At 42.6% G+C, this 12,544-nt stretch overlaps 1 protein-coding gene across 2 annotated transcripts in view; it reads left to right on the top strand.

Annotated features, from left to right (window-relative positions):
• TPD52 (tumor protein D52) overlaps positions 1 to 12,544 on the top strand; it is a 122,032-nt gene that overhangs the window by 87,636 nt on the left and 21,852 nt on the right. The window contains exons 1-2 of one of the 2 annotated variants that reach the window (XM_077270706.1): positions 1,955 to 2,782; positions 8,326 to 8,432. In XM_077270706.1, the coding sequence (XP_077126821.1) occupies positions 2,644 to 2,782; positions 8,326 to 8,432 (246 nt within the window). In that variant the 5' untranslated portion in view covers positions 1,955 to 2,643. Of the gene's footprint in view, positions 1 to 1,954; positions 2,783 to 8,325; positions 8,433 to 12,544 lie in introns of those variants that run through there. The other variant, XM_077270707.1, reaches the window with a different exon arrangement.

The raw sequence follows: 12,544 nt of genomic DNA, 5'->3' as shown, positions 1-12,544 counted from the left end.
TGTTCTCACTATAATGGTACCCCCTCCCATCAGCGTCACACTGACCTGTTCGACGCTATAATCCTGCGCAGAAAGTCAATGCAGACAATGTCCATAGGAGGGCGGACAGGGTTCACATAACCGCGCATGCCTAGCGCATCATAAATACAAAGTTGTAACAGGAATATCAGACCAACAGTGGTGCCACGATCAGACTAACTAGTCAGTTATGTTGTGGCCAATACAAAGGCTCATAATCCAGCATAGGAGCGTCTATGTATACTGGGAATCATGGTGGCTTCTTCTGTCTTATCTGTCACATTATCAAAATTCATGTTAAAGAAGCAGAATGTCGTACAAGCAACTCCAGTACTGTGTAATTTCTCCACTATAACCAGAGTTGTGGCTACAGGGGGGCAAAAGTGGCAGTGGCATCTGGGCCCAATGGCCTCCCTGCCACATCAGGGAGCAGGCTACAGATGGTGACCGTTTTAATTTTTCAGTTGAGGATGTGTGATGGCTTGCTTTTTTTTTTTTTTTTTTTTTTTGCATAGTACCCTGATAGTTTTTATTGATACTATTTTGGGATAAAAGTGACATTTTGATCTCTTCATACCGTCTTCTTTTTTTTCTGTCATCTTGTAGCTACCAAAAATCTGGCATTTTTATTTTTATATTTACAGTAATTATAGATTGTGTTTAATTTTGTACTTTGATCAGACTTTTCTGGACAGCTGTCTTGTGTTATGTTTCTTTCTCCCTGCTTATTACCTTTGGAAAAGGGGGTGATTCAATTGTTTTTTGTGCCCTTTAAAAAAAAAAAAAAAAAAAAAAAAAAAAAAATCTCTTCACTTTCAGTCCATTTAGGGGACTTTGAACCTGTGATCTGATCGCTTCTATATACAGCAATACCACAGTAGAGCGGCATATAGTAAAAATGACTGTCTCCTATGATTCCCAACCACAGACTGGACATCATAGAAGCAGTCCTATGAAAGGCACAGGTGCTCACTTGGCTCCCAGCTGTCCTAGTAGCCCACTGGCTCCCTGCAATTGCATCACAGGGAAGCCTATGTCCACCCGAACTAACGTCTGGCTGGATCACGGCATTTAAGAGGCTAACAGCAGTGATCAGTGGCCCTCTGGTCATTGGTGATGGAGGCAGATGTCAGTCATATAATATAGCTGGCATCTGCCCTCTCTGGAGTAGTCCCTGATGGCTCCATGCCTGATATTTCCATCATTGGGCATTAAGTGTTAAACACTTCAACACAAAAGAGATGGTCGGGTTCTTACTATTGGGTCCCTGTACATGTTTTGTTTCCTGAAACAATATACTATTGCGACTTTGTACTTGTCTTGTTTCCTGAAACAATACAGTTGGTCTAAAATAAGCTTAGTGGTCAGTGTGACAATTTTATTTTTAATGTAGATTATTAACTTTATATTTATTATTTTTTTTTTTTTACATCTCAAGGCCAAAAATATTTAAATATGCTTTACACAAAATCCTGACTTTAAATTTAAGTACCGTAATTTCCTGATAATGGCTTCTCTTTTAATTTGTCTGTTCCTGCTGTTTTCTCCTGAATGCTGAATTGTAGTATACATATAGTAGTATAGATGTAGTGGATGTAAACCAGGCATATGTAAACTTTTTTTTTTTTTTCTTCACCTGCTTGTTTTTCTTACTAGATAAATGCACATGCCTATGGGATTAACAGAGGCGTAAAAAAAAAATCTGTTTTAATGTGATAATTATATTTATGAGCGTGCTGAAAGGTTATTGAGAAGAGTGAAGGTGCAGGGTATATACACGTGTCCTTTCTTGCCTCCATATGTTCTACATTACTACTGTTACACTGATCATGGCCTGTACTGCAGCTCCTCCAAGTGGCTTGGAAAATCAGGTCACCAGCTAATGGCTGTCACCTAACGCCGCCGAGCATTATTGTCTGCAGTGCTCCAGCAGAAGAGGCAGATCATTCCCAAGGCTCTGAGGTTTGGAGGCCAGGATGCATTAAGTGATGCATTGATTGAAAAGCACTTTGCTTGGGGGCGTCCGGTGTATGTCCTTGCTGGAGATGGCCTTCTGTGGATATTCTAGTATTTGGAGGACAGTGCAGCACACAGAGGGTCCCCACATCTCCTCAGCGAGCGCCTGTTACAGCACAGATGGTGTGCGCCAAACAATATTGGCCAGTAATCTGTTTGTGCCCTAGAAGATTAACAAGGTCCTGGTTTTGCAGGAGCTGTTATTTTTACTAAATTAAATGTCTGCAGTATTTTCTGCTCCCGAGCCGGCGCTCCTCGATGGTAGAAGATCCCGTCTGACACTGCATCCCAAAAGTAAAAGAGAAACTTATTTTTTTCTTCTCCGCTGTGTCAGGAATGCCAAGGCAATTGGGGCAGATTTTTACCTTCTGACAGTGTAAGCCAAGCCCTGTCTAGGAAGTAACTGATTAAATTGCTGCAGTCATGTGAGCGGCCAGAGATCTTCAGGCACATCACAGAATGCATTGTGGCCTTGTTTAATAGACCAAAATCTATTTCTGCGTCATCGGATGCGAACGGACAAGCTGGAGGAGCTTTGAAGGAAAGGGTTATATAGATTTTTTTTTTTTGTACTTCAAACGCAATGATCCTCTAGGACAACCCGCTCTAATGGATTCTAAGGACTTTGACCTCCAGGATGACTACAAGTCACCTTTCAATTTTGACTGCGGAGTCGATAGGAATTATCTCTTTCTTTCACCTCATCTAAGTAACACTCCTCCGGATTCACCAACGCGTTTTGGCACGGGTAACTTCTCATTCCTTCTCTTTGTCTATAAAGGTGCCAGGAGCAATTCCTGGATGTGTGTGGGATGTTCTATCGCTTCAGGTGGTGACCTCTGCCATGTTCTTGGACCCTGTGTGCCATATATGCAAAATGGCCGTAATTGGGCACGTAGAGTTTACCTGTTTAGGAATTCCTTTTCCATCCAGATGAATGAAAATGTTTATACTTTATTTGTAATGAGTCATGCTTGACTTAATATGATGATCTATAATGGGATTCCCGAGAGGATATCCAGAAAATGTCCCCACGTCCCCCATGATCACTTTTAGATAACAATGGTTCTAGTACCCTGTCGCTATATGTACATGTTTCTGACTGGATGATTGATTCTTAACTATAACAAATGCCTAAACTTTGGATTTCTAACTAGTATTTGGTGTGGGTATTTTTGAAACTCTATGAACGGCTACTTTGGTGCTCATTACAGGCCACTAATACAGATGCTGCATGGAACATCTACGGTACCTTCATATGTGTTTGATTTTCTATAAACGTATATGGAGAGGATTTTTTTTTCTTCTAGCTGAGGAGCCATACTACCTCGGGCACGACCATACAGGCTCCATGTCACGGATGTCATCATTTCTTATACTTTATTTGCATCATTTTGAACAATTTTGGCATATGCACCAGGAAAACTTCGGGCACATATTTTACCCTTCATTCTCCTAATGAAGGTAGAAATAAATGCCCTTTTGGCTTCCTCTAGTATGGTATGAAGTGCTGTCCCCCCTTTTTTTTTTTTTTTTTCTTTTTTAATTGTGGCTACTGGGTGACACAAAGTGGCATATGCCAGCGTTGTTGAGGAATACTCTATGTATGCCACTATCATACTGCTCTGATGTGTTGAGCCTAAGGCCGGTTTCACATGCCCAACTTTTACGTTTCAAGTATGGGCAGTCATGTCCTGACTGGGCCCTGGTCTGACCCAGAGCTAAGCAGCCTTGTATACACTTATGAGGCTGATGAGTTCAGGTCAGAAGACCCCCGGGCCAGGCAGGACATCACGGACTGTACTTAGACTGTGCAAGTCAGATGCGTTAAACCAGCCTTAGACAGAAGTTGAAACTTAAAGGGTTTTTTCCCACAAATAAAAGTTCACTTTAATCAATAGATCTTGAAATTACAATAATTTCCACAATTAAATGTGATTAAAACAAATGTTCCTGGTGCTGAGATCTTATAAATGTGCCCCTACTGTGTACTATGTAATGGCTGTGTCTGGGAGGGGGGAAGCAAAAGAATATATACAGACATTACAACAGGGGATCACAGCTGATTCTTTTTGTGAGGTAAAACATTTACTTGCCTGTTTTTTAAACAATGTTTTATGCCAAATAATTAGTTGTGATCCCATGCTGCAGTGTTTGTAATCTCTCCCCTGCTACACTCCTGCTTCCCCTCTTTGTAAATCCCTTCACTTCACAATTTTGGAAACACATTTTTTTTTGTTAGGAAGTCATAAGGGTTAAAAGTTGACCAGCGATTTCTCATTTTTCCAACAAAATTTACAAAACCATTTTTTTTAGGGACCACCTCACATTTAAAGTCACTTTGAGGGGTGTACATGACAGAAAATACCCAAACTTGACACCCCTCAGAGTACTCAAAACCACATTCAAGAAGTTTATTTACCCTTTATGTGCTTCACAGGAACTGAAACAATGTGGAAGGAAAAAAGGAACATTTAACTTTTTTTTAAAAAAACATTTTACTTCAGAACCAATTTTTTTTTTTTTTTTCACAAGTGTACAAAGATCTGTTGATTAAAATAAACTTTTGGTCTTGGAAAAATCACTTAAGCGTTTTCTAAGCGATCTGTAGCATCGCTTGGAAAACTGATTGACAGGTTGGTCACACTGTCACACTTGTCAAACATAGTGTTTGACAAGTGTGACCAACTTTTCACTATTAATGCTGCCTATGCAGCATCAATAGTAAAGAGATCTAATGTTAAAAATAATTAAAAAAATAAAAAATCATGATATTCTCACCTTCCGGGTTTCCCCGCAGCCTTCCCGCTCCTTGCGATGCTCGCGTTTCCTGTAATGCCTCGCGGCAATGGCCTCAGATGACGTAGCATCATGCAAGACCGCTACATCATCACAGGTCATTGCCGCAAAGCATCACTGGGAACGGCAGCATCGCGAGGAGCGGGAAGGCTGCAGGGGCCGCCGGAAGGTGAGAATATCACGATTTTTTATTCTAATTCTTTTTTTTTTTTTTTTTCTTTAACAATTATATGGTTCCCAGGGCCTGGAGGAGAGTCTCCTCTCCTCCACCCTGGGTACCAACCCCACATGATCCTCTTACTTCCCGCACGGTGGGCATAGCCACATGCGGAAAGTAAGCGGATCAATGCATTCCTATGTGTGCGAAATCCCCGCAATTCCGCACAAAGAATTAACATGCTGCGTTTTTTTTCCGGAAAGCGCAACATGTGCACAAAAATTGTGGATTGCATTCTAATAGGATGCTTAATGTGAGCGCTTTTTTCAGTTTTATCGTGTTTTTATAGCAAAAAAATGCGAAAAATCCTGAACGTGTGCACACAGCCTTAAGGAAGCAATTTATCAGCAGGCACAAATATTCATCTATGTGAACTTAAGGAGATTTACTTGAAATGTTTTTTTTTTTTTATATATGTTTTGGAGTTTCTTGAATACACAATTTGATTATATCAGGCCTCATTCAGACCACATTTTTTTTTAGGTTTTTTTTTTTTACATATTAGAAAAACAGATCAGGTTTCTTCTCTGTGAAAAAGTCACAAAAATACAGACCGCACACGGATGGCAACCGAATGCTCAGATTTTTTATTTTTTTGCTGACCCATAGAAAGCATTACCACTATTAATCCGACACTAGGATCAATATGGGACATGTCTCCGCAATATTGTAAGGACTGCTCAGTCCAAGGGAAATTTCTGACGTGTGACACCCCATAGACTGTGATAGGTACAAGTGCTGTCCACAAAAACAGATGACACTCATTTGTGAAAAATGTCAGTGTGAATGAGGCCTTGGGCTTATATTTTGTATTACGGCATTTGTTGATTTATTTTAAGTATATATTAATCAGTTCTAAATGTATTACTCAGGTACAAAGGATGGTTTAATCTATAATTACTTCATGCGTATTTCTTCTTACTATGGATTCTTGCTTTAAACATTGCTACGTGATGAGATTACTCTGGGTCACTGCATTTGCATTTCTTAATTATGTTGGCCTCAATTATAACATGGTTGGTTAATGATTAACACAGAAAACCTGTTGGAGGAATAGATGTGCGATGATGAGTCTGCCAACACAATGGCAATGTAGTGAATTCTGATCACTTACAGCTTCTGCTCCTGCCAAAGTATAAAAAGTGACTTACTGTGTCTAAACGTTCCCTAGATTTCAGTATTCGATATTCTCACTGATCCCGGGAAATTTCAGAAACCTTCACACTAAGGCCTCATTCAGACATCACTGATTTTTCTCTTATGCTAAAACCGGAATGATTTTTATTAGTTTTTTGATCAGGCATAGTCAGAGTTTGATTCATATGTCCGTTTTTGCCAGCAGGTTTTTTTTTTTCTTTTGCGCATTAGGTTTCTGCTATCAAACAAACCTCCAAATCTGACACTTTTGGGATGGCATCCGAGTGCTGCCCGAATATTTTATTTTTTTATTTGTATTTTGTTTTCAGACCCACAGACTTGCATAGGTGAATTTGTGTACACAAAAATACTCGGAAAAATTTCCAATTTTTCTCCAAGTGGTCTGCACCAGAACATTGACTTGTGAATAGCCACATAATCTATAATGGGTGCTAGTTCCATCCATAGAAAAAACAACATAAGTCGTAAATGGAAAAACTGAGCTCTGAATGAGGCCTAAAAGCTGGATTTACACATCTGTGTTTCACAGTCCGAGCACGGACCATGATGCATGGGAAGGCTGCAGGTCTCCTAACCCAAACTCAACAGCTCCACATATATAGTCTGAGACAGAGTTTGGGTCAGGAGACATGGAGTCTAAAGGTAACGTTTTTCCTTGTTGAGAGTGCCAAGCCTGGCATGTCAGAGTGGGCAAACTTATAAGCCATGCATGTGTGATAAGAAGCCGTGATATCTCTGAAGAACTTGTGCAGGATGTGCCATTATTTAGGAGGGCTTGCCATTTGCTGGCCAGCCGAAATCAAGTGGAACCAAATTGTGCTGGAAGATTTGGAAGGGGAGCGATCTTCTGTGGTGAACTAGATCAGTTGACCCACAGGAAGGATTTCCCTGATATAAAAGCCATGCACTCCAAAGCACGAGATTTGGTGCCTGGGAAAAGAGTGGAGCAAACATGCTCCAGATACACCGCTGAGACCAGTGTGAAGGGCTTCAGTGGGGAAGTCTGCGCCATCAGGCAAAGTCCAGATTCCCCGCAGGAGACCTTCAAGTACCGCCTACACTGGTCAGAGCCAGGATCTGCGCTCTGCGCTGGTCAGTCCTCTGAGGCTCGATGTCTCCGGTCAAAAGCCAAGGCCTATTTCTCTCTGCCCTGAGCATAAGAGACTTCTGCCGACTGTGAAGCTGAGAAAGTCGATGAGGAAACAGCAACAGAGTCGGTGAACTAGGCCGTCCCTTCCAGCTATCATCTACACCAGGGTCAGCATGGTTGGTGCATGGGAGGCTCAACTGGCCTTGTTAGACCTAAGTTAGAAAGAGACTTGCGGCCTAGCGGGAAAACCCCCGCAAGGGCCAGAGCTTCAGAGAGAACTTACATGGTGACTCCCATGACTGAGTGCACCACCTTTGTCAAAGGAACATTAACGTTAAATAGTGAAAGACTTTCTTGGTTATTCTTTCTGCTGTTGATTTGCATGGTTACTAACACTAATTGTTTAAAGTTACTTCTGTATATAAATAGCATTATATCAACCCCTGACTGTTCCCGCCTCGTGATCTCTGCATGCTCCTCTGGGAAATTAAGTATGCAAATTGTCCCTTCAGAGAGAAAGAGGACTACAACCAAAAGACAAATGTGTGAGGTTTGCTTGCGGCCTCCGCTTATGTTTTTCCGCACAAGGCAGTGATCAGATTCAGGTTTATGTGTTCAGTGGCCACTTATTTCTGGTACTATAGGTGATGTCTGGCATTACTGATTGGTTACTACTGTCTTATGTTTTTATTTATCAGCTATATAATAGGAGTGATAGCCTGGCTGCAGATCTAGTTTAATCCCTTTTTTAGTCTTTATCTTTTTTTCTTCTATCCTTATAAAATGTGGCTTTGCTTCCGAATCTGGATAGGTTGCAAATTGAATAAGAATTGGTGGGATTCTCACTCTATGGAAAGAATAGGTTTTATTTTATAAATATTCATATATACTTTTTGTTTTGTTTTGTGTATATAAGATTGTAGGAAATGTTTTGTGGACCCTATTGGAACAAATATATGCCCCATTCCAGTATAATAAATCTACATATTTGTAATACTTTCTTTCTTTCTTTTTTTTATATTTATAGATCATTTAAAACCTGAAGCCATCCCGGAGGGAGAAGATGCAGCAGCTACAGTAACAGACGCCTTGTCTGAGGAGGAACAGGAAGAATTACGAAGAGAGCTTGAGAAGGTAAAATATTTGTGAATCTATTGTGTTTATCCACCATCTAATACTGCCATTTATTATGGGGGGAAGAGGGGACCAACCATGAAAATCTCTCATAATGCTATTTCACCCTCTCCAGTGCTAGAAAGTTTTTATTTTCATAATCACTCATTAAAGAAAAACTCCTCCTCCCATCAATCATCTTATGATATCGCACTGTGCACTTACAGTTGCTCATTTTGCCTTTCTACCCAGCTAATTCTTCTCTTTTCTATTCTCTTTATAGAAATGGGAAGTGTCTTGTCCCTGCAAAAATCAATTCTCCTGCAATACAGGGAAAATTGACCTCCTGTTTCTACATAGAGCTTTGTCATGATCTCCATGGCCAGAGAACTAGCATAAGCCTATATAGGAACAAGCTCTTGGAAGATGGCAACTGTACTGACCATGAACTAAACCTTACCGCACAACCAGAAGTAGCCAGGTAGCATGTCCTACTTTTTATCCCTATATGCCCAGCGCCGGCCGGAGAACTAAATAATGCTAGCAGAGGGAAATATAAGACCTGACTCACCTCTAGAGAAATGCCCAAAAAGGAGACAGAGGCCCCCCACATATATTGGCGGTGATTTTAGATGAAATAACAAACGCAGCAGGAAAATAGTTTTAGCAAATTTGAGGTCCGCTTTCTAGATAGCAGAAGACAGAAAGCACACTTTCATGGTCAGTAGAAAACCCTAACAAAACACCATCCAGAAATTACTTTAGGACTCTGGCATTAACTCATAATACCAGAGTGGCAATTCCTGATCAACAAGAGCTTTCCAGACACAGTAACGAAACTGCAGCTGTGAACTGGAACCAAAAAACAAAAACAAACAAGGACGAAAGTTCAACTTATCTAGTAGATGTCTGGGAGCAGGAACAAGCACAGAGAGGCTTCTGATAACATTGTTGACCGGCAAGCAACTAACAGAGAAGCCAGGTTATATAGCGACACCCAGATCTGATGAGAACAGGTGAACAGGAAAGATGATGACACAAGTTCAATTCCACCAGTAGCCACCGGGGGAGCCCAGAATCCAAATTCACAACAGTACCCCCCCCTCAAGGAGGGGGCACCGAACCCTCACCAGAACCACCAGGGCGATCAGGATGGGCCCTATGAAAGGCACGAACCAGATCGGAGGCATGAACATCAGATGCAGTGACCCAAGAATTATCCTCCTGGCCGTATCCCTTCCACTTGACCAGATACTGGAGTCTCCGTCTGGAAACACGGGAGTCTAGGATTTTCTCCACAACGTACTCCAACTCACCCTCAACCAACACCGGAGCAGGAGGCTCAACGGAAGGCACAACCGGTGCCTCATACCTGCGCAATAACGACCGATGAAAAACGTTATGAATAGAAAAGGATGCAGGGAGGTCTAAACGGAAGGAAACAGGGTTAAGAATCTCCAATATTTTATACGGACCGATGAACCGAGGCTTAAACTTAGGAGATGAGACCCTCATAGGGACAAAACGAGAAGACAACCACACCAAATCTCCAACACAAAGCCGAGGACCAACACGACGGTGACGGTTGGCAAAAAGCTGAGTCTTCTCCTGGGACAACTTCAAATTGTCCATCACCTGCCCCCAGATATGATGCAATCTCTCCATCACCGCATCCACTCCAGGACAATCCGAGGATTCCACCTGACCGGAGGAAAATCGAGGATGGAACCCCGAATTACAGAAAAACGGGGACACCAAGGTGGCAGAGCTGGCCCGATTATTGAGGGCGAACTCCGCCAATGGCAAAAAAGCAACCCAATCATCCTGGTCAGCAGACACAAAACACCTCAGATATGTCTCCAGGGTCTGATTAGTCCGCTCGGTCTGGCCATTAGTCTGAGGGTGAAAAGCAGACGAAAAAGACAAATCTATGCCCATCCTAGCACAGAATGCCCGCCAAAATCTAGACACAAATTGGGTTCCTCTGTCAGAAACGATATTCTCAGGAATACCATGCAAACGAACAACATTTTGAAAAAACAGGGGAACCAACTCGGAAGAAGAAGGCAATTTGGGCAGGGGAACCAAATGGACCATCTTAGAAAAACGGTCACACACCACCCAGATGACAGACATCTTCTGGGAAACAGGCAGATCTGAAATAAAATCCATCGAGATGTGCGTCCAAGGCCTCTTAGGAATAGGCAAGGGCAACAATAATCCACTAGCCCGAGAACAACAAGGCTTGGCCCGAGCACAAACGTCACAAGACTGCACAAAGCCTCGCACATCTCGTGACAGGGAAGGCCACCAGAAGGATCTTGCCACCAAATCCCTGGTACCAAAAATTCCAGGATGACCTGCCAATGCAGAAGAATGCACCTCAGAGATGACTCTACTGGTCCAATCATCAGGAACAAACAGCCTATCAGGCGGACAACGATCCGGTCTATCCGCCTGAAACTCCTGCAAGGCCCGCCGCAGGTCTGGAGAAACGGCTGACAAAATAACTCCATCCTTAAGGATACCTGTGGGCTCAGAGTTGCCGGGTGAATCAGGCTCAAAACTCCTAGAAAGGGCATCCGCCTTAACATTCTTAGAACCCGGTAGGTATGACACCACAAAATTAAACCGAGAAAAAAATAATGACCAGCGCGCCTGTCTAGGATTCAGGCGCCTGGCGGTCTCAAGATAAATCAAATTTTTGTGGTCAGTCAATACCACCACCTGATGTCTGGCCCCCTCAAGCCAATGGCGCCACTCCTCAAACGCCCACTTCATGGCCAAAAGCTCCCGATTCCCAACATCATAATTCCGCTCAGCGGGCGAAAATTTACGGGAAAAGAAGGCACAAGGCCTCATCACGGAGCAGTCAGAACTTTTCTGCGACAACACTGCCCCAGCTCCGATCTCAGAAGCGTCGACCTCAACCTGAAAAGGAAGAGCCACATCAGGCTGACGCAACACAGGGGCAGAAGAAAAACGGCGCTTAAGCTCCTGAAAGGCCTCCACAGCATCAGGGGACCAATTAGCAACATCAGCACCCTGTCTAGTCAAATCGGTCAATGGCTTAACGACATCCGAAAAACCAGAAATAAATCGACGATAAAAGTTGGCAAAGCCCAAAAATTTCTGAAGACTTTTAAGAGAAGAGGGCTGCGTCCAATCACAAATAGCTTGAACCTTGACAGGATCCATCTCAATGGAAGAGGGAGAAAAAATATATCCCAAAAAGGAAATTCTCTGAACCCCAAATACGCACTTAGAACCCTTGACACACAGAGAATTAGACCGCAAAACCTGAAAAACCCTCTTAACTTGCTGGACATGAGAGTCCCAGTCATCCGAAAAAATCAGAATATCATCCAGATACACTATCATAAATTTATCCAAAAAATCGCGGAAAATATCATGCATAAAGGACTGGAAGACTGAAGGGGCATTAGAAAGACCAAAAGGCATCACCAAATACTCAAAGTGGCCCTCGGGCGTATTAAATGCGGTTTTCCACTCATCCCCCTGCCTGATCCGCACCAAATTATACGCCCCACGGAGATCAATCTTAGAGAACCACTTGGCCCCCTTTATGCGAGCAAACAAATCAGTCAGCAACGGCAATGGGTATTGATATTTAACCGTGATTTTATTCAAAAGCCGATAATCAATACATGGTCTCAAAGAGCCGTCTTTTTTTGACACACAGAAAAAACCGGCTCCTAAGGGAGATGACGATGGACGAATATGTCCCTTTTCCAAGGACTCCTTTATATATTCTCGCATAGCAGCATGTTCAGGCACAGACAGATTAAATAAACGACCCTTTGGGTATTTACTACCCGGAATTAAATCTATAGCACAATCGCACTCACGGTGCGGAGGTAGTGAACCCAGCTTGGGTTCTTCAAAGACGTCACGATAATCAGACAGGAACTCAGGGATTTCAGAGGGAATAGATGATGAAATGGAAACCAAAGGTACGTCCCCATGAGTCCCCCTACATCCCCAGCTCAACACAGACATAGCTCTCCAGTCAAGGACTGGGTTGTGAGACTGCAGCCATGGCAATCCTAGCACCAAATCATCATGTAGATTATACAGCACCAGAAAACGAATAGTCTCCTGGTGATCCGGAT

The sequence above is a fragment of the Ranitomeya variabilis genome, chromosome 6 (genome assembly GCF_051348905.1).
Source record: "Ranitomeya variabilis isolate aRanVar5 chromosome 6, aRanVar5.hap1, whole genome shotgun sequence".
In the NCBI taxonomy this organism is placed as follows: domain Eukaryota; kingdom Metazoa; phylum Chordata; class Amphibia; order Anura; family Dendrobatidae; genus Ranitomeya; species Ranitomeya variabilis.
This window is presented reverse-complemented; position numbering and strand designations above follow the sequence as displayed.